Below are 22,500 nucleotides of genomic sequence, written 5' to 3'. Positions count from 1 at the left end.
GTGATCATGTCCCCTATAGCTCTTCTGTCTTCCAGCAACGTGAAGTTTAATTCCCGTAGTCCTCGAAGTTCATACCCCTCAGTTCGGGTACTAGTCTCATGGCAAACCATTGAACCTTTTCCAGTTTTAGTGTGTGTGTGTGTGTGTGTGTGTGTGTGTGTGTGTGTGTGTGTGTGTGTGTGTGTGTGTGTGTGCGCGTGTGCGCCATTGGGTTAATTCAATAAAACAAAAAATAAACTTATTATGATCCAGCAGTTCAATAGAGTGCATTTGTGTGAGCAAGAGAGTATGTCAGAAACAGTCAAATACAGAATGTGTGTGTGTGTGTGTGTGTGTGTGTGTGTGTGTGTGTGTGTGTGTGTGTGTGTGTGTGTGTGTTTGTGTGTGTGTGTGTGCGAGAGAGAGAGAGAGAGAGAGAGAGAGAGAGAGAGAGAGAGAGAGAGAGAGAGAGAGAGAGAGAGAGAGAGAGAGAGAGAGAGATAGAGAGAAGAAGAAGAAGAAGGACAAATAATATTATAAAGTTAAGAATTTCTTAACTCTTGACATAACATCATTATACCGTGACCCATCTTCACTTTCTCCCTTCCTCGTTAAATTCGCCTGAACAAAGTGTAAATTCAATACTCGGTACTTATACCTGCCAATATGTTACAAAAGTTTGCATGAGCGCCACGCACAACAACAAATATACTAATTGTCTCCGTTCTTGTATAAATATTCACGTATATATATACATGTATAGTGAACTGATTTGAGAGATGTCCAGATAACTCTGGTTCTCCAGTGAACCAAAAAAATTAAATGCAGATTGAAAAGATTTTGATATTACGGGCGTGAATATATATATGAAAAGCCTGCTGGGGATATACCTGTGTTGTGAAGAAGGCTATCAAATATTATTTAGCTTTACATCAACTCTAGATGAGTCAAAATAGCCATAAGATTTTTTCAAACTATTCCCGAGGTAAAAATGAGGCAGTAAGTTGCAGAAATTTACGTCAGAGGAAAAGAAGTAGAGGCCAGATGAGGGAACTAGCTTGGTGGTGAGATGAGTGCACTTCAAGGTTAGAAGAGAAGATCTCGAGATGAGAGATAGAAACACCGAGGTCAGAGGAAAGGACCTCGAGGTCAGAGGTCAAAGAACTTCATGATCAGAAAGATCTTTGAAGCCAGAGAGTGTAGCTTTCAGGTCGCTGAAGTCGTAGGAGGGTATCTCGTGGTCAATGGATATAAGACATCGAGGTCAGATGAGAGCATCTGGGAAGGTCAGGTCAGGGGATGGCGATTTGTGACAAGACGAGAATAAAGACTACATTACTGCCTACGAAGAACGTCTCCTCCAAGGTTTGCAGTTCCTCTTTGAAAGGCTTGAGCTCTAGAGGGCAGCGTAGATTGTCCCTCTTAAGCTGATCCGGCGCCAGGTTAGCGAATAGTAAACAGAAGATCATCATAAAAATATATTAGGCAAGTTTTGATTTAGAAAAGAATTACGTAAACATCCATATGGAAATAGGGCTACAGATCTGTAATATAATAACATCACAAGATATAAAAATCATTGGATGGGCTATTATATTCAGACTCAAGGCAAGACTGCAAAAGAAGTCCCACCTGTTAGCTGGAGTTATCACTTAACTGCATACTTAGCCAGCAATTAGTTTCACTCAGCAATGTAATAGTAAAAATGTTGTTTTTGTACCAAATGTAGTGAAAGAAAATTTTATTCCCCGCCTCCAAAAAATCAAATTAATGGATTCGGAGCAACATACAACAATTTTCTGGTGTGCCATCTGTTGGTAACATAAGGAGAGGGGAAGACGGAGCCCTGCGACGTGCCCATCCCGGGTGAGGGGAGTGGAGTACTCATCCCGGGTGAGGGGAGTGGAGTGCCCATCCCGGGTGTGGGGAGTGGAGTGCCCATCCCGGGTGTGGGGAGTGGAGTGCCCATCCCGGGTGAGGGGAGTGGAGTGCCCATCCCGGGTGTGGGGAGTGGAGTGCCCATCCCGGGTGTGGGGAGTGGAGTGCCCATCCCGGGTGAGGGGAGTGGAGTGCCCATCCCGGGTGAGGGGAGTGGAGTGCCCATCCCGGGTGAGGGGAGTGGAGTGCCCATCCCGGGTGAGGGGAGTGGAGTGCCCATCCCGGGTGAGGGGAGTGGAGTGCCCATCCCGGGTGAGGGGAGTGGAGTGCCCATCCCGGGTGAGGGGAGTGGAGTGCCCATCCCGGGTGAGGGGAGTGGAGTGCCCATCCCGGGTGAGGGGAGTGGAGTGCCCATCCCGGGTGTGGGGAGTGGAGTGCCCATCCCGGATGAGGGGAGTGGAGTGCCCATCCCGGGTGAGGGGAGTGGAGTGCCCATCCCGGGTGAGGGGAGTGGAGTGCCCATCCCGGGTGAGGGGGAGTGGAGTACCCATCCCGGGTGAGGGGAGTGGAGTGCCCATCCCGGGTGTGGGGAGTGGAGTGCTCATCCCGGGTGAGGGGAGTGGAGTGCCCATCCCGGGTGAGGGGAGTGGAGTGCCCATCCCGGGTGAGGGGAGTGGAGTGCCCATCCCGGGTGAGGGGAGTGGAGTGCCCATCCCGGGTGAGGGGAGTGGAGTGCCCATCCCGGGTGAGGGGAGTGGAGTACCCATCCCGGGTGAGGGGAGTGGAGTGCCTATCCCGGGTGTGGGGAGTGGAGTGCCCATCCCGGGTGTGGGGAGTGGAGTGCCCATCCCGGGTGTGGGGAGTGGAGTGCCCATCCCGGGTGAGGGGAGTGGAGTGCCCATCCCGGGTGTGGGGAGTGGAGTGCCCATCCCGGGTGTGGGGAGTGGAGTGCCCATCCCGGGTGAGGGGAGTGGAGTGCCCATCCCGGGTGAGGGGAGTGGAGTGCCCATCCCGGGTGAGGGGAGTGGAGTGCCCATCCCGGGTGAGGGGAGTGGAGTGCCCATCCCGGGTGAGGGGAGTGGAGTGCCCATCCCGGGTGAGGGGAGTGGAGTGCCCATCCCGGGTGAGGGGAGTGGAGTGCCCATCCCGGGTGAGGGGAGTGGAGTGCCCATCCCGGGTGAGGGGAGTGGAGTGTCCATCCCGGGTGTGGGGAGTGGAGTGCCCATCCCGGGTGAGGGGAGTGGAGTGCCCATCCCGGGTGAGGGGAGTGGAGTGCCCATCCCGGGTGAGGGGAGTGGAGTGCCCATCCCGGGTGAGGGGAGTGGAGTGCCCATCCCGGGTGAGGGGGAGTGAAGCGCCTGCCCCTGACTCCTGGTTCAACTTCAAAGCTGGTTGGAGGAATGACTTAACTCTCCCCTGCCTACAGGTCGCTGGGAAACATGTCCCGATTTTAATCCATCCAGTCTCGAAATTGCCGTCACGATGTCTCCTCTACACCCCTGTCTGATGCTTCGCCTGGAGGATATATCACCTGGGCAAGTTCATAGAATTTGTTTACGTTTCTCAGTTCGATCTTCGGGTTGAGATCTTCGGCGCCATCTTAGCAGAGAGATGTCGGAGGTGTGTGGGTCTTGGGTTGCTCCAGGTGTTCCCTCCAGACCTGGTAGGACTAGGCACCACTTGAGATCACTCAGAGAGAGAGACCTGGCTACAGTTTTGCCCGACCAGGCTGTAGTTTTGTAGAGCCTTTCCGATTCTGCTCTTATTCAACTCATTTTGTTTGACGTCTCAGAATTCTAAGGACTTGTGACGTTTAAATCAACAGAGGTTACTGGGTGTTAATAGATAGTCTTCCAGCTGTCCCTCTCACTGCTGGATGAAGGTCAGTCGTTCGCTCCACTCTGGGCTGTGACGCAGCTCAAAGGGTTTGCCTGACGCAAGGCAAAGTTGTGTACTACGGACAGGTGATTGTATTGACGCACGGCTCAGGGACGTCGAGGCACATACGACCCCTGTGCTGTGGGGCTCCCTCAGTCAACAACAACAATCGCTTACCACCCACGCCGTCAACAATTTACACTGCGCCAGCCGATAATTGGATTAATTAGCTTCTGTCACTATAATTCAAGAGTTTAATGTTATTTTATACACAGTGGCATGTTCTGTGAGTTTAATATATATTTAATGATGGAAATTTTGAGTCACTATATACCATTACAGTAGATTTATTTAGCCTTTTGCGTGTGTAACGTTTTGCTCGTTTTTTTCTAGAGTTGTTCAGGTGCTCCGCGCTGTGAACAACTCCGCACTCCGCTCTGTGTAGGAAGACAGCCATGTATGAAATGGCTTACTGGACGAATGTGCACAAGTGTGTCCCTAGGGATATTAAACATAAATAAGCTGCAGGTAGGGGGCATGCATAGGATATAATACCGTGTTATCGTGTACCTGGCAAGACAAAGGTTAAGTGAATATACTTTCTACAGATAGGGATATATAGCGAATTGTCACATATATATCCAGTGAACATAAAGGATATATCAAATCAAAGCTAGAAACTATAACTGTTGACAAACTCTATGTCCAGATTAAATAATTGTGAAGATCATTTTAAGAGGCCTGCTTTTGCCTTTCATACATTTCCCAATTCTTTTATAGACAGAAATATGTGCCGATAAACTATATGCATTTCATTCACCTGGGCTCTAGGAGACTCGAACCATGGACCCCACGCGTGTGAGGTAGAAGCTCTATATTTTATTTAACTATATGCATTTATGTCTCATATAATCTTCATAATAAGATTTTGTATGTCTTTACTTTTATACCATTCTTTATGGTATATCCGACCCAATATTACCAGACACACATCAAGTTCTTCTTCTCTAAGCTTCATCTTTTAGAAGTTCAGACTTTTCACGTTATCAGCTCTTTTTGTATCTCTTACTACTTTTTTTTTTTTTGACACGTTGGCTACAGTTGGTCAAAATCCATCTTCAAGTAGATAACTTCAGCAAAACTTTTTTTTCATATACTGGTTGATATTATTAAATTCGTTCCTTTTTTAGTTTCTTGAATATTTTGTATATCTTCATTATGATATCACAATTAAAATGCTATTGACTAATATCTGTTTTAGACTTGTCTAGCTGGTCACTTGCAGCTTCCTCTCAAAATCACCACACAGCTGCTTATTCACTCTTCAAAATATTAAACTCCATATTTAATTCACTCATTTGCTTAAAGTCTAGGCTTTCTTGTAGATAGCTGATAGAACCCTTAAACAATATTGTAAACACACTTTCAGAGACAACTGCGGGCTCTGTATATATTTACCGTTTCTCTATTGCTCAAAATTAAATTATTTTATTGATTTTGTTTTGTTTACTAAAGTGAATATTTGCATCCTGGAACACCTCTCACACACTTTGTTGACATCAGAAGGTTAAATAAGCAAATATTTCAAGGAAGCACAATCAGGAACCACTCATTAGTAGATGTGTACTTTGGTGTACTTACCTGGATGTACTCCACAAGGTGTGTACTAACCTGGATGTACTTCACAAGATGTACTTCCAGAGCTGAGCAGAAACTCCAAACAAAACTATATAAACATCTTGTAGCGTAATACAATGATTGTTTCTCTTTGTTCTTGTCTCTCTCTCTCTCTCTCTCTCTCTCTCTCTCTCTCTCTATATATATATATATATATATATATATATATATATATATATATATATATATATATATATATATATATGCAATTGACGATCACAAAAATCTCTGTGGATTTTCCGCATATATATATATATATATATACCTAATACCTATATATAACCTAATTGTGTACTAATATGTGAATCTCACTGCCAATCTGGACGAAGGCTAACTTGAGGTTATCGGAAACTAACTCAAAAAACTAATTAAGCTTCTAGGGTATTTATGACAAAGTTTTAGTCAACTGTTGTGTGATAGAACGAAAAATAGATCGGGGAGTCAGGAACATTAGACATCCGACAGGTAGAGAAAAAAGACGGGCTCCAAGAGCTAAGACTATCCAGCAGGTATAAAGAGTAAAATAAATACACTCAAACAGACGGCCTCCAGAGATTCCATCGTGTTCTCTGGGGTCTGGAGGACTCGTAAGGACGTCAAATATCTCTCCTGGGTCGCCACCGTCTCCACTCTGGTTTAATCTCACCCAGGGAAGCCCCGCCTCGAAACGTTAGACTTTCCCGACGTCTTTGGCCAATATAAGTGGCGGGCGGAGCGGCCGCTTGACAGCCTCCACTAACACCAACGAAACAAGGGAAGGAAAAAAAGAGAGTACATATCTTTCAAAACTTTCTACTTGATTTTGTTCAGTTATTGCATTCCAGATTTACCAATATAAATAGTTGTTGGTGGAGGTTCTTTGTGTGGTTGGGAGACTGTGGGTAAAGAAATATCTGAATGTCTGGGCGTGTCTGAATGGTTGGGTTGTTTGTTGATGGTTGCGGTGGTGAGGTGGATGTAAGTGGTGATGGAGAAAGTGGTGCTAGTGGTGGTGTTGGAGGTGGTGGTGCTAGTGGTGGTGTTGGGGGTAGTGATGTTAACGAATGTGGTGTAGCCAGTAATGGTGGTGATGACTGGTAATAATGACACAGAAATCACATTAACGTGATATATCATATGAACAAATCTACAAGCAGGGCCTTGCTGAGGGTTCGAACCTGTGCGCTGAGTGTTTGCAGACGCGTTATAGTCAAGTGGTGACCCTGAGGAAGAGAGAGAGAGAGAGAGAGAGAGAGAGAGAGAGAGAGACAGAGACAGAGACAGAGACAGAGAGAGAGGTTCGACCCTTCCAGTTCATTTTCTCACTCGAAGAGGATTCTGGAGGCAGCGGAGAGTGCGGCGTCCTTCAGACTCCGGGAGTTAAAGCAGCTTTGTGACGGCGGAAACTTAGCATAGGATCATGTCTTAAGTTCCTCCACTCCTCGCCAACAGGACCGGTCCTGCTAAACAGGACTGCAGGTCCTCCCTCCCAGGACTGGTCGCGCTTTCATGACTAGTTGTGTTTTACAGGAGTGGCTGTTCTTCGCAGGATTGGTAGTGCCTCGTAGGATTGCTTATGCACAGTTTGGTGAGACTAGCCCGGAGCCTCTGGGCCTCTGTTTGAGGGGGAAGAGACAGGGGGTATAGAGGGAAATACAATTTTTGGGAGGAGAAAAGGTGAAATGCGGGGAGAATAGAACAAAAAAGAGGACTGGAATAGGTAGTGAGGAGAGAGAGAGACAAAATATCCTGGACACCACCGGGTACCCCCTTCACTTTCAAGTGTAAATCATGTGTATAAATGTATAATAAATACACACATAAAAGCATAGGATATACATATCCCAGTTCCTGCACTTACATCAACGGTGATCCCGGACACATTGAAGGTCATCTTGGGATACGGGTTCATAGGGATGTACTGGTAGAACTGGTCGTTATTCTTCCACCACTTGATGGAGTACAGGTACCTCGGGTCCGTCCAGGGAAAGGTGCACTCCAGCTGGACGTCGTCACCTATGTAAGCCACTCGTGGCACCTTTACCCGAAGGTTCTTCATGTTCACTGTCGGGGAGAGAGAGAGAGAGAGAGAGAGAGATGATTAGGTGAAGGTGAGGGACATTATAGGTGTTAGGGGGAGGATTTGCAGGCATGTAAAGTATTTTTATTATTATTTAACATTATGCATACTGCTGGAAGAGGAAGAAAGGGAGACAGCAAGAGGGGGAGAAAGAGAGGCATATTAGACAAGATAGGAAATATGACAATTGCGAGTCATAGGATGAGTGGTTTCGAAGTTAAGAAGGATGTGGAAATATGGTAGTTAATGAAGATGGCAGGTATGCACGCACGCACGCACACACACACACACACACACACTCACGCGCAGGGCCTCGTAGCCTGGTGGATAGCGCGCAGGACTCGTAATTCTGTGGCGCGGGTTCGATTCCCGCACGAGGCAGAAACAAATGGGCAAAGTTTCTTTCACCCTGAATGCCGCTGTTACCTAGCAGTAAATAGGTACCTGGGAGTTAGTAAGCTGTTACGGGCTGCTTCCTGGGGTGTGTGGGTGGTGTGGAAAAAGAAAAAAAAGTAGTAAACAGTTGATTGACAGTTGAGAGGCGGGCCGAAAGAGCAAAGCTCAATCCCCGCAAACACAACTAGGTGAATACAACTAGGTGAATACACACATACTCACGCGCACACACACACACACACACACAGAGTAGTTAACAGATGGAATGCATTAGGCAGTGATGTGGTGGAGGCTGACTCCATACACAGTTTCAAATGTAGATATGATAGAGCTCAGTAGGCTCAGGAATCTGTACACCAGTTGATCGACAATTGGGAGGCGGAACCAATGAGCCAGAGCCTAACCCCCTCAAGCACACCTAGGTGAGTACAACTAGGTGAGTACACACATACTTTTTTTGAAGGGGGGGCGAGGATATTCCAGCTCAGCCCCTAAGCCTAAGAAAGAGAGGCGATATGATCGCCACTAACAAAATACTAACAAGAATCGACCAAATTGACAAAGAAGAACTCCTTAAACCAGCAACTACAAGAACAAGAGGACACAGATTCAACCTAAGGAAACAAAGGTGCCGAAAAAAAAATATTAGAAAGTTTTCTTTTGCAGAGTGGTAGACGGTTGGAACAGGTGAGAAGTTGGTGGAGGCTAAAACCGTAAGTAGTTTCAAAGCGTTATACGACAAAGAGCACTGGGAAGACGGGACACTACGAGCGTAGCTCTCATCCTGTAACTACACTTAGGTAATTACACACACACACACACAAACACAGACTACAACAAACCAATGAACATATTACGTAACGTTAACACTAAACAAATTCATACAGCAACACGGAAACTAAATTTAAAGGCATTTGGTTCCTGTACAAATTAATATCTGATAACCAAAATTATTTGTTCATAAAATAATTAACGCTAAATGTAATTAAATGTCATCTCCGACTGCAGGGAGGCCAAAAATATATGTATGTTAATTTATATAATTATTATATTTGACCATAATGCCAGTTGTGTGAGCTAAATATTGTGGAATTCAATTATATTTATATTACCTTAACAATAATAATAATAATAATAATAATAATAATAATAATAATAATAATAATGTTATTATTATTATTATTATTAGTAGTAGTAGTAGTAGTAGTAGCAGTAGTGGTTGAAGTAGTAATGGTAGTAGTAGTAGTGGGGTAGTAGTGTAGTAGTATTCAAATATTACTTATATTTTTTAACAATGAATGTATGAGTTAGATGAGTTAGGTGAGATCAACGATGATCTCACTGGTTCATGAACTTTGGTGTACACAATTATGTATCATTCATGGACAACACTTTCTTCTGAATGTTGAAGAAACACCACTGTTGTCCGCACCGGCTTTTATAACCCCAAGAACGAGTACCTAATTGCTTTTGTTGATTTTCTGCAAATACGAGACTGGGAATTTCTGTGTTCGTGATAGATAAACATCTTTCGGATAGCCACTTGTGTTATCTTGCAATGTTTTATGCAATGGGAAAGGGGAACTCTCAGAAGAAAGCGCTAGGTTATTACGACTATGTAGCACTTGGAAGGGGGGGGGTCAGGATAAGGATTTGGGATGGGACGGGGAGGAAAGGAATGGTGGCCAACCACTTTTGGACGGTTGGGAATTGAACGCAGACCTGCATGGAGCGAGATCGTGTCTCTACTGTCCACTGCAAGTGATTGGGAAGACACGAAGTGACAATGTAAGTATTACAGGCGGGGCCCACAGTTTGTCGCTCTGGTAAACAACATATATAATAGCTAAATTTCTTCAGTATTAATCTGTAACCACAGCACTGCCTTGAACGAGACATATTTGCTTCTCACTTCATCCCTGTCTTGGACTATCCCAGCAGGTTGGGGGTGGCTGACACAACGTCTGAATAAAGGTTGGTATGTCATGCCAGGTTACTTTGAGTTGTACGTAACATTGCAGTAATGTGATGCAGGACACTTCAAGAGATGTGTAAACTTTATGGGGCTATTTACTGCAACATCAATCACGTATAATACAGGGGGAGAGTGTCATCAATTTCTGCCCCAATTCATCATGGGGGCTATTAGAAGGTCTGGGAAGTGTGATACAAGGTGGACCACAAGGTGGACCACAAGGGGGGGGGGCCACAAGGTGGACCACAAGGTGGGCCACAAGGTGGACCACAAGGTGGGCCATAAGGTGGACCACAAGATGGGACGCATCCCTGGCTTAACAAATTATACATAAATAAAGAGACTTACAGAGTCTTCCCTTTGGACTCTAATTTTTCATTTCGTATGCAAATTACAGGTTAGAGCTGACATTACAGGTTCCTGTAATGTCAGCTTGTAAGATAACGCCCGTGTGTATACATCAATCAGAGTTTTATTAAGGCTCCTATAGTCATCAAAAGCAATTATTTAGTATTATTAATAACGCCATTCCTGCTATTATTGAATCATAATAATGCCATAATTACTGTTATTGATAATATATTCTTCGTATCACTGTCGTGATTCCTGAAGTGTTTGTTATTGATTCTTTATCGTGTTTGTTAGTTATAATTATTAATGGGGTCCTGTGGCGCAGTGGTCTTCGTCCTCGACTCGCAAGTGAAGATCAGAGTAATCCCATCACGCTCCCTCTCCCTCTCCCACCATCCCATTATTCTAGGGAGCATAAGGGAAGGAGAAGGCAGTGAAGAGCAGGTAAAAGAGGGCAGGGAAGAGGAGATAGGTAGGAGAGGGCAGGGAAGAGGAGATAGGTAGGAGAGGGCAGGGAAGAGGAGATAGGTAGGAGAGGGCAGGGAAGAGGAGATAGGTAGGAGAGGGCAGGGAAGAGGAGATAGGTAGGAGAGGGCAGGGAAGACAATTAAGGGAGGCAGAGGCAAGAAGGGCACTGGTGTGGACTGGTCCAAGAAGGGCAATGTAGTGGAGAGAGGCAGGGAAGGCACTGGGAGCAGGGAAGCTGGAAGGGTAATAAGGGAGAGAAAAAAAGGAGAAGGTGTGGGAAGGGCAATGAACATATTAGTGAGAGGAAGGGCAATAGGGGAAGCAAAGGGGTGTGCACAAAGGGGGGGGGGAGGAGAAAGAAGATCTAACATATTTTTCCATAATTTGTACAATGTGTGTATGAATGTGATCGTTATCACACACATTTCCTGTTGATTGACGGTTGAGAGGCGGGACCAAAGAGCTAAAGCTCAACCCCTGCAAGCACAACTAGGTGAGTACATCTTGTATTCTTGTGTATTATCTTGTATTGTCTTGTATTCGCTATTCATATTTATTCCTTTCGATCTTTCCTCCTATTATTTTTCCTTACTGTCATTTTCTCTTATTTTCTCTATTATTTTTTTCTTTTCGTTGGGGGCAGTAAAGGCCAATAGGGAAGGGCCAGAGCAGTCAGGGTGAAAAACAACTGTTCCGCCATGTTGACACAACGCTGCCTTGTCTGAACCAGGAGGCATCAGGCGGTTACACAAGTACTTACCAAACCTGTTCATCTTTCCTCAATCTTGGGACGGCTTTGCTTACATTCATTAAACAATTTTTGACCTCTGAATCACCAGGAGGCTGTTTATAGCAATCCCAACAGCTGACTTGGAAGTATTGATACTCATAAACTGTTTGCTATATGTAAGCAAAGCCGCCCAAGAGTGAGAAAAGATGTACAGGTTCGTAAGTACTTGTGTACCGTGCTTGTTGGATCCTGGCTCGTCCTCTTGCTTTGCCAATACGTACACAATACAAAGCCCTAACCTAACCACAACATGTAAACACACACCAAACCCAACCAACCCACCTAACCTATTCTACCGGTTGGGAGCCGCTATTTTTCCGTAGTACTGTGTAATTTGTACGTTGGTGACCATTTCGTACACATTGTGACCCATTAGTTGAGAGGTCGTGTTGTTCTATCACCTGAGTTATTGGTTGGTAATTATACAGCTATGTATACATATAATAATAATAATAATAATAATAATAATAATAATAATAATAATAATAATATTATTAATATTATTATTATTATTATTATTATTAATAATATATGCGAACAAGTTTGAATGGTTCCCAAGCCAATATGCAACTGATATTTCTGAGGTGTGGAGTTTTCAGTTTATATATATATATATATATATATATATATATATATATATATATATATATATATATATATATATATATATATATATATATATGTCGTACCTAGTAGCCAGAACACACTTCTCAGCCTACTATGCAAGGCCCGATTTGCCTAATAAGCCAAGTTTTCCTGAATTAATATATTTTCTAGAATTTTTTTCTTATGAAATGATAAAGCTACCCATTTCATTATGTATGAGGTCAATTTTTTTTATTGGAGTTAAAATTAATGTAGATATATGACCGAACCTAACCAACCCTACCTAACCTAACCTAACCTATCTTTATAGGTTAGGTTGGGCTAGGTAGCCGAAAAAGTTAGGTTAGGTTAGGTAGGTTATGTAGTCGAAAAACAATTAATTCATGAAAACTTGGCTTATTAGGCAAATCGGGCCTTGCATAGTAGGCCGAGAAGTGCGTTCTGGCTACTAGGTACGACATATATATATATATATATATATATATATATATATATATATATATATATATATATATATATATATATATATATATATATATATATATCAGCGTAGGTATACATAGATTCATAAATTTGTAAATACACTGTGTATACACTAGGGTATGCATAGGTGTAATATAATATATATTACTAATATGTTGAGTAATGATATACATTATCATTGCTTGCTGTGAATTTTCATGGGTTATGTTTGCGGTATATATATATATGTGTGTGTGTGTGTGTGTGTGTGTGTGTGTGTGTGTGTGTGTGTGTGTGTGTGTGTGTGTGTGTGTGTGAGTTGCCACACATGAAAGTTTGTTGGTAGAGTTCTCATCTTCACTTTGTCTTGAAGTATGTTTGGAAGCTCTTGGAGCCACCTGTTGCTAGGTTGAGGCTGCTCTCCTTAGTGAAATATTTTTACCATCGGGTCGTATACAATTTCCATCATTGTAGTCTGGTGTCTAGCGGCTGTAGATTTAGTGATTCGCAGAGCACTTAGGTTGTAGGCTGGGCCGTGTGTTGCAGCTCCTTGTGTAGGGCCTGGCTTTTGCACTGTCAGTAGCTGTTGCTTGGTGGTTTCACTTGAGGTATTGATTCTGATACTTTTACACCAAAAGGTACTGATACTTTTAGGGTATTCGAACTTTTAGTGTATTAATTGGAACATTTGTTTGTGTTTTCATAGTCTCAGTTTCTGTTAATTGTTATGTATTATTTCCCTTGCTTCCTGGGTTTTGTTATTAGCGAATTCTTTAGTTTTCCTGCTCCTGCTGACTCTCTATTCCTCTTCTGTTCCTCTATTGGTCCTTTCCCTGTGTCTGGGTCTCTCCTCCTCTCCTTCTCTCCACCCCTCCCTCTCTCTCCTCCCTCTCTCCCTCCTCCGTCCCTGGCGTTTTGATGTCCACTACATCAATCCTGTCGACAGTTGCCCAAACAATATCAAACAAGAGGCGGCGTCCCTTCTCGAGGTGATATTAGTGGCGCGGGGTTGAGTTGGTTCTGGGGGGCGGCGGCCCCTTGAGTGTGAGTGTGAGCCTAGGCCCTTAGGTGAGTGTTATGAGGGCTCCAGGGCCTTTGATCTGGGAACACTGATACGGGGGCCCCCCTGTCTTGGAGGAAGGTAGGGAAGGGAGAGAGGGTGTTTTGGTAGGGGTTGAAGGGAAGGGGGGAAGGGGGGTTGCTTCCTTAATTGCCTCCTGCTTATCCACAAATCCTTATCCTAGATGATGTTCTTCTTCTCAGCCTCCTTTTTTGACTTCCTTATCCTTTTCTTTGCTTCTTTATTCTCTTCAGACTGTGTTCTCTTCCACTGTCTTTTACACAGCTTCCCGCCACGTCGTCTAACCTTTCTCCTCCCCCACCATACCTCCTCTCCCATCCTCCCCCATGTATGTCCCAGGTCACCCCGGTCCATGTACTCCCACATGTCCTCCTAAAACCTTCCTTCTTTCACCCGTGTCACTATATATCTGCAACATATTCTCCTTGATAAGGACGACACCCACAACACCCCACGCTACTCCCACAAACCCCCACGCAACACCCATAAACCCCACGCCACTCCCACAAACCCCCACGCAACACCCATAAACCCCACGCCACTCCCACAAACCCCACGCAACACCCCACAAACCCCCACGCCACTCCCACAAACCCCACGCCACTCCCACAAACTCCACGCCACACCCGCAAACCCCACGCCACTCCCACAAACCCCACGCCACACCCGCAAACCCCACGTCGCTCCCACAAACCGCACGCAACACCCACAAACCCCACGCAACACCCACAAACCCAACGCAACACCCACAAACCCCACGCAACACCCACAAACCCCACGCAACACTCACAAACCCTACGCAACACCCACAAACCCCACGCAACACTCACAAACCCCACGCAACACCCACAAACCCCACGCAACACTCACAAACCCTACGCAACACCCACAAACCCCACGCAACACTCACAAACCCCACGCAACATCCACAAACCCCCACGCAACACCCATAAACCGCACGCAACTCCCACAAACCCCACGTAACACCCACAAACCCCAAGAACACCCACGAACCCCGCAACACCCACAAACCCCGCGCAACACCCACAAACCTCACGCAACACTCACAAACACCACACAACACCCACAAACCCCACGCAACACCCACAAACCCCACGCAACACTCACAAACACCACGCAACACCCACAAACCCCGCGCAACACCCACAAACCTCACGCAACACTCACAAACACCACACAACACCCACAAACCCCACGCAACACCCACAAACCCCACGCAACACTCACAAACTCCACGCAACACCCACAAACTTCACGCAACACCCCACAAACCCCAAGCAACACCCACTAACCCCACGCAACACCCACAACCCCTACGCCACTCCCACATCTCCCTCTCCCCTACAACATCCGAGGGACTCTTAGCCGCCCTCACGAAGGCGTTATCGTCCGGAAACATGTCTCGCGGGAGACGTATGGACCTTATGTGTCACTGTGTGAATATTTGTCTCTTCTGCTTTCTTCCTCTCCGCTGCTGTGTGCTCTCGCCGAGTTGTGCTTATGGGGGTTGAGCTTCGTCTCTATGGCCTCGCCTCTCAACTGTCAATCAATTGGTATGAAAGTTCCTGAGCCTGTTGGGCTCTTAATATTTCTATATTTGGGAAAAAATATGAAGCCTGGTTTAAAAATATGAAGCCTGCTTCCACAACTTCCACATCCTCGTGTAGTCTGTTTGTTAGCTATGGCACTGAAAACTATATTTTTAATGTCTCTATGGCTCATTTGGGGACTGAGTTTCCTCATGTGTCCACCTTGTGCCAGTAACGCTTGTGTTCAGTATTCTGCCTTTATCTATACTATTTATTTCCATGAGAATGTTGTAGGTTATCTTGAGGTTATCTTGAGATGATTTCGGGGCTTTTTAGTGTCCCCGCGGCCCGGTCCTCGACCAGGCCTCCACCCCAAGGAAGCAGCCCGTGACAGCTGACTAACACCCAGGTACCTATTTCTTGCTAGGTAACAGGGCCATAAGGTGAAAGAAACTCTGCCCATTGTTTCTTGCCGGCGCCCAGAATCGAACCCGGGACCACAGGATCACAAGTCCAGCGTGCTGTCCGCTCGGCCGACCGGCTCCCTGGTGATGATGAAGTTTTCCCCCAATACTTCTGTCCTCCAGCGACGTGAAGATTAACTCCTGTAGCGGTTACTAGTAACTCATACCCCTCAACTCCGGTACTAGTTTGGTTGCATATCTCTGAACTTTCTTTAACTTTGTGTTGTGTTTGACTAGATATCAAGTCTACGCTGGAGCCGCATGCTTCAGGGTTGACCTGACTAATTTCATACACAAGGTTCTGAATGATTTCTTATCCAAGTTTCCAAAGGCAGCTCTTATGTTGGTCAACATGGGATATGTCGCTGATGATATCCTTTTGTTGCGGATATCACGAGAGAGGTTCGGTGTGATATCAACTTTCAGATATTTCTCTCTACCTAACTCGTAAAGGATTTCATCTCCCAATTGGTAGATTGCGTCTGACCTCTTGTCTCTACGTCTATTTTTATTGTTTTACAATTACTTGAGTTAAACTCTAGACCCCATTTGTTGTACTATTTCTTTATGTTGTCTAAATCATCTTGTAGTTTCTTGCTATCTTCTTTTGCCTTAATACTTCTCATTTTTTGCGTCATCAGCAAACATCGAGAGAAATTAATTTATACTCTTTGAAAGATGGATTACATATATCAGAAACAGGATAGGTTAGAATACTGAATCCTTTGAGACTCTTCTGATAGCATCTCGCCACTCTGAGATCACACCTCTCACAGTAAACTGTTGTTTTCAGTTGCTTAGGAACTCCTTTATCCTCTGGAGCACCTTACCTGTCGCTCTTGCCTGCTTCTTCAGGTTATACACTTTGTAAATTTCCTTTAAAATCCTACATGTTGTTATTTGGTCTCCCCCCTATCTCTCCTTTCTTTAAATGTGGTGAGATCCAGTACTCTATCTTTCCTTATAATTCAATCCCTTCAGTTCAAGAAGGAGCCTCGTTACATATCATTGGACATTTTCTATTTTTCCTTTGTCCTTTTTTTACTGATAAAAGTTCTATGATGCATATTCAATAATGGGTCTCATCTTTGCCGTGTTTAAGGAACTTTAAGGAAAAACCCTTTCCTTGAAGTTTCAAATTTAAGCATTATGTCTACCCTCAGGGCTTTCTCCCTTCTGATTGAAGACTGTCTCCTCGTCATCGTTTACTGATGTACTAGTCTTCCCCCTTCTATTCCAATTCTCATAATTTTGCACTTGTTTGGGTTAAATTCTAATAGCCATCTTTCAAATCACTTCTGGAGTGTGTCTATCCGTTTGCAATGTATTGTAATCTCTCCCCTGACTCGTCTTTAGTTTTGCGTCATCTGCAAACGGATGACGAATTTTGCGTCATTGGCTTGACACGATGAAGCCAATCTCATCTGTCAGGTCACTGACACATATTAGACGCAGGATGGGACCCAGAGCTGACCCTTGCGGTACTCCGCTTGTAGCCTAACTTCAGTGTACTGTCTCTTGCTTCTTTCTAAGAGATTCTCTTCCAACAATCTTCGGACTCTTCATGATATCTTGCTTCTTTACAAGCTTGTGAGAATCAATTGTTCGGGAGAATATCAAATGGTTCTCCATTTGGTATCTAAGGAGATATCAAATGTTGTTCTCTCATTTTCACCCCAAAGGGAGGGAAAATTACTGTGTAATTTTTGTGATTACAAGATGGAGCATGAGCTCTTGGACTCCGCCTTTCTAGCCGGCGGTTGTCTAATGTAATAATCCCTGACCTATTTCCTTGTCGTATCTTAGAACTATATATGGAGATCGCTTCTACAACTTGCTCCTCTAGTTCATTCCATTTTCCCACTACTTGTACCCTAAATACAAACTTTCTAACGTCTATATAACTCATCTGAGAGGCATCTATTCATACCCTTTTCTTTTAATGGTGTTTATGGGGAACATTTCCCCATTTACCACTCTGTCGATCACCAAAATATTATATACTTTTCAAGTGTGTGTGTGTGTGTGTGTGTGTGTGTGTGTGTGTGTGTGTGTGTGTGTGTGTGTGTGTGTGTGTGTGTGTGTGTATGTGTGTGTGTTAATATTGTTACCATGTGTGTGCCTGCAGAATCGAGCAGTTAGCTCTTTAATCCCAACTGTCGACAGTTCCTAACTGTCGTGATGTCTAATGTATAGACTCCTATTTTCTCGATCATATCTACTACATATATTTCTCTCACACACACACACACACACACACACACACACACACACACACACACACACACACACACACACACACACACACCACACACACACACACACACACACACCACACACCACACACACACACACACACACACACACACACACACACACACACACACACACACACACACACACCACACACACACACACACACACACACACCACACACACACACACACACACACACACACACACACACACACACACACACACCACACACACACACACACACACACACACCACACACACACACACACACACACCACACACACACCACACACACACACACACACACACACACACACACACACACACACACACACACCACACACACACACACACACACACACACCACACACACACACACACACACACACCACACACACACACACACCACACACACACACACACACACACACACACACACACACACACATCATAACATTCCAGTAGCCGCCGTGGAGAAAATCTTTAAACCATTACTTGTGATTTAGAGACGCCATCACTCGTTCGGCCGGGCTCACGATTAAACAAATTTGTCGACTTATTCAGCCCTTTAGGGCTTTCCGGCACCTCCCGGGCCTCCCTGCCCTTCCCTCCTCTCCCACCTCCCTGACTTCATCCCATTATGCCTTCTAGGTCCTGTCCTTCCCTCCTCCCATGCTTCCCTCCCACCATATACCTCCCACTGGAACCCCCGAGAGGATGTATCGCATTTTCTTTTGGATAAACAATGCAGAAAATATTTTGGATACAGTGTGGATAAGGTGAGGAATTAACAGTGAAAAGTTGTCCTTAAGTCATCCTGGTGGAGGCAGTGAAGCAGGAATACAAGAGTGTGTATGTGTATGTATGGTTTCTGTAGAGTGTATGATGTGACGGTGTATGATGTATCGGTGTATGAGATAACGCAAGTAAAGATAACATACGAGGTCGACTGTGAGAATAATACATTCTTAGAGTAATATCTTGACCTCATAATATTGATTTTGTAAAGAGATTATAATTAATATGGAAATGACTTATCCTTATACAATGTCTATTTTCCGAATTTATATTTACACTAAACAAAGTAAATCTTGCTAAGAATGGTGATTTATTTTGATCGTTTACAATATTACAGTAACAAGATGGAGCATCTTATGCAACATGACATACTTGTCTTTTCTTAAGATTTTTGTTGCATTTGTTGCATTTAGAAGTTCTGGTTATATTGTAATATGTCATTAGAGTTATTGTTTATATTGTATTTCACATAATTATCTCCAAAAAAAAATTTGGCTTTCTGGTTCTCATCTGAATGAAATGATAGTCATTAAAGATACGTATTTATGAGCTAACTGTCAGTTGTCTCCGATGGACTTTCTTGGTCAATGCTCTTAATGTCTCTTTTTCTCGGTGCGAAGATATGTTGAATTGGGTTATTCCTTTCTGCTAAGTCTACAAACTTTACTTGGCATGTCTCGTCTTCCCCCGCCTTGCTAAGCTCATATCCACTGTTCATTAGTCAAGTTGTTCATAATTAAAGTTTTACATTACTTTTGTTTCACTCTTAACGTTTGGTATATTACAGAGATACATTACGTAATATACATTCTTGCTCTGAATTTATGTCATTCTTATTGCAATTCCTCCAATTTCTCCTTCCAGCAAGATTTCTTAAAGCAACGTACTTTGTATAATTGGTTTCCTTAATGCTGTCCTCTTCAAGAACCACTGAATATAACAAGAATATACAATGATATATGTACTAGGTACTAGAGTAGTTAAGCGACTGAACATTCGTTCAAGGGCCAGAATCACGAAGCAGTTACGCAAGTACTTACGAACGTGTACCTCTTTCTTCAATTTTTGGCGGCTTTGGTTACATTTATTAAACACTTTACAAGCCTGAAAACTTAGCAATCAGCTGTTGAAATTGTTATAAACAGCCTCCTGGTGCTTCGGAGATAATTAACTGTTTAATAATTGTAAACAAAGTCGCCAAAGATTGAGAACAGATGTACAGGTTCATAAGTGCTTGTGTAACTGCTTCGTGAATCTGGCCCTAGGAACTTTGTGGGATGAACCAGCACTTCCCTTCGTCTTAAGACTATATATTATATATATATATATATATATATATATATATATATATATATATATATATATATATATATATATATATATATATATATATATATATTATATATATTATATATATTATATATATTATTAAATATGACCGAAAAAGTAAGATTAATAATTCTAACACGAATTTTCTCAATCTTTCGTACATTACGCTTCACTGTTGGAGGTAAATCAAAAATCAATTCTCCAAAATTCATTTTTATTTCTAGTCTGACGCGACACGAGCGCGCTTCGTAAAACTTATTACATTTTCAAAGACTTTAGTTCACAAATACACAACTGAATAGAACTTACGCATCTCCGATTTTATATCTACATTTGAGTGAGGTGGAAGGGGTGATGTGGCATTAACACAAGACAGAACAAGATGTGGTATTAATAGGGTATTAATTTCATCAACACAAGACAGAACAAGAGTATTAATAGGGTATTAATTTCATCAACACAAGACAGAACACGAAACAATGGATATTAAATAGAAGTGTTTGTAGAAAGCCTATTGGTCCATATTTCTTGATGCTTCTATATTGGAGCGGAGTCTTGAGGTGGGTAGAATATAGTTGTGCAATAATTGGCTGTTGATTGCTGGTGTTGACTTCTTGATGTGTAGTGCCTCGCAAACGTCAAGCCGCCTGCTATCGCTGTATCTATCGATGATTTCTGTGTTGTTTACTAGGATTTCTCTGGCGATGGTATGGTTGTGGGAAGAGATTATATGTTCCTTAATGGAGCCCTGTTGCTTATGCATCGTTAAACGCCTAGAAAGAGATGTTGTTGTCTTGCCTATATACTGGGTTTTTTGGAGCTTACAGTCCCCAAGAGGGCATTTGAAGGCATAGACGACGTTAGTCTCTTTTAAAGCGTTCTGTTTTGTGTCTGGAGAGTTTCTCATGAGTAGGCTGGCCGTTTTTCTGGTTTTATAGTAAATCGTCAGTTGTATCCTCTGATTTTTGTCTGTAGGGATAACGTTTCTATTAACAATATCTTTCAGGACCCTTTCCTCCGTTTTATGAGCTGTGGAAAAGAAGTTCCTGTAAAATAGTCTAATAGGGGGTATAGGTGTTGTGTTAGTTGTCTCTTCAGAGGTTGCATGGCTTTTCACTTTCCTTCTTATGATGTCTTCGACGAACCCATTGGAGAAGCCGTTATTGACTAGGACCTGCCTTACCCTACAGAGTTCTTCGTCGACTTGCTTCCATTCTGAGCTGTGGCTGAGAACACGGTCGACATATGCGTTAACAACACTCCTCTTGTACCTGTCTGGGCAGTCGCTGTTGGCATTTAGGCACATTCCTATGTTTGTTTCCTTAGTGTAGACTGCAGTGTGGAAACCTCCGCCCTTTTCCATGACTGTTACATCTAGAAAGGGCAGCTTCCCATCCTTTTCCATCTCGTAAGTGAAACGCAGCACGGAACTCTGCTCAAATGCCTCCTTCAGCTCCTGCAGATGTCTGACATCAGGTACCTGTGTAAAAATGTCGTCAACATACCTGCAGTATATGGCCGGTTTCAAGTTCATGTCGACTAAGACTTTTTGCTCGATGGTACCCACGTAGAAGTTTGCAAACAGGACACCTAGGGGAGAACCCATGGCGACCCCATTTACTTGCTTATACATGTGCCCATCCGGGCTCAAGAAGGGTGCCTCTTTAGTACAAGCTTGGAGTAGTTTCCTCAGAATATTTTCTGGTATGTCAAGAGGAGTACAGGCTGGATCACGATACACTCTGTCGGCTATCATTCCGATTGTCTCGTCCACAGGTACGTTGGTAAACAGCGATTCTACGTCCAACGAGGCTCTTATCCCTGTGGCCCGTGTGCCCCGCAGTAAGTCAACAAATTCCTTTGGAGACTTCAGGCTGAAGGCGCAAGGAACATAAGGAGTCAGCAGGCCGTTGAGTCGCTTCGCCAGTCTGTACGTGGGTGTGGGTATCTGGCTAATGATTGGCCGAAGTGGGTTTCCAGGCTTGTGCGTCTTGACATTTCCATACGCATATCCAGGTTTATATTCCCCAATGATCTTTGGCAGGTGGAGTCCGGATTTCTTGGCGTTCACAGTTTCGATCAGTTTGTTGACCTTTGCTTTTAATTCGGCTGTAGTGTCCTTCGTTACCCTTTGGAACTTAGTTTGGTCAGAGAGTATGATGTTCATTTTCGCCAGATATTCGTCTTTTTTAAGAATGACATATATTGGCGACTTGTCACCTCTCCTGACAACTATCTCCTTGTTCTCACGAAGGCTTTTAGCTGCCGCTTTAAGCTCGGGGGACAGTATGGTGCTTCTGTAGTTGCCTCGATTCTTTCCTCCTTCTGCAATAAGTTCTGCTTGTAAGGTATCTTTGGTAGTGACCTTCTTTTGTGTCTCGAGGTCGAATATGTCGTCCAACAGAATTTCCAACTCTACTTTCCGGGCCATCTCACTCGGTCTGGACATAACATGACAGTTTATGCCCAGATTTAGGAGAGTGACTTGGTCCTCAGTGAGGTT

The 22,500-nt window shown here is 43.8% G+C and overlaps 1 protein-coding gene across 1 annotated transcript in view; it reads right to left on the bottom strand.

Moving 5' to 3' along the window:
* Positions 1-22,500, bottom strand: part of LOC123754440 (uncharacterized) — a 274,623-nt gene that overhangs the window by 48,374 nt on the left and 203,749 nt on the right. Inside the window, exon 3 of the mRNA XM_069326534.1 lies at positions 7,253-7,455. Coding sequence (XP_069182635.1) covers positions 7,253-7,455 — 203 coding nt within the window. The remainder of the gene's footprint in view (positions 1-7,252; positions 7,456-22,500) is intronic.

This window comes from Procambarus clarkii, chromosome 18 (assembly GCF_040958095.1).
Source record: "Procambarus clarkii isolate CNS0578487 chromosome 18, FALCON_Pclarkii_2.0, whole genome shotgun sequence".
NCBI classification, from domain to species: Eukaryota; Metazoa; Arthropoda; class Malacostraca; order Decapoda; family Cambaridae; genus Procambarus; species Procambarus clarkii.
The sequence above is the reverse complement of the archived record's forward strand: the minus strand, read 5'-3'. Positions and strand labels throughout refer to the sequence as shown.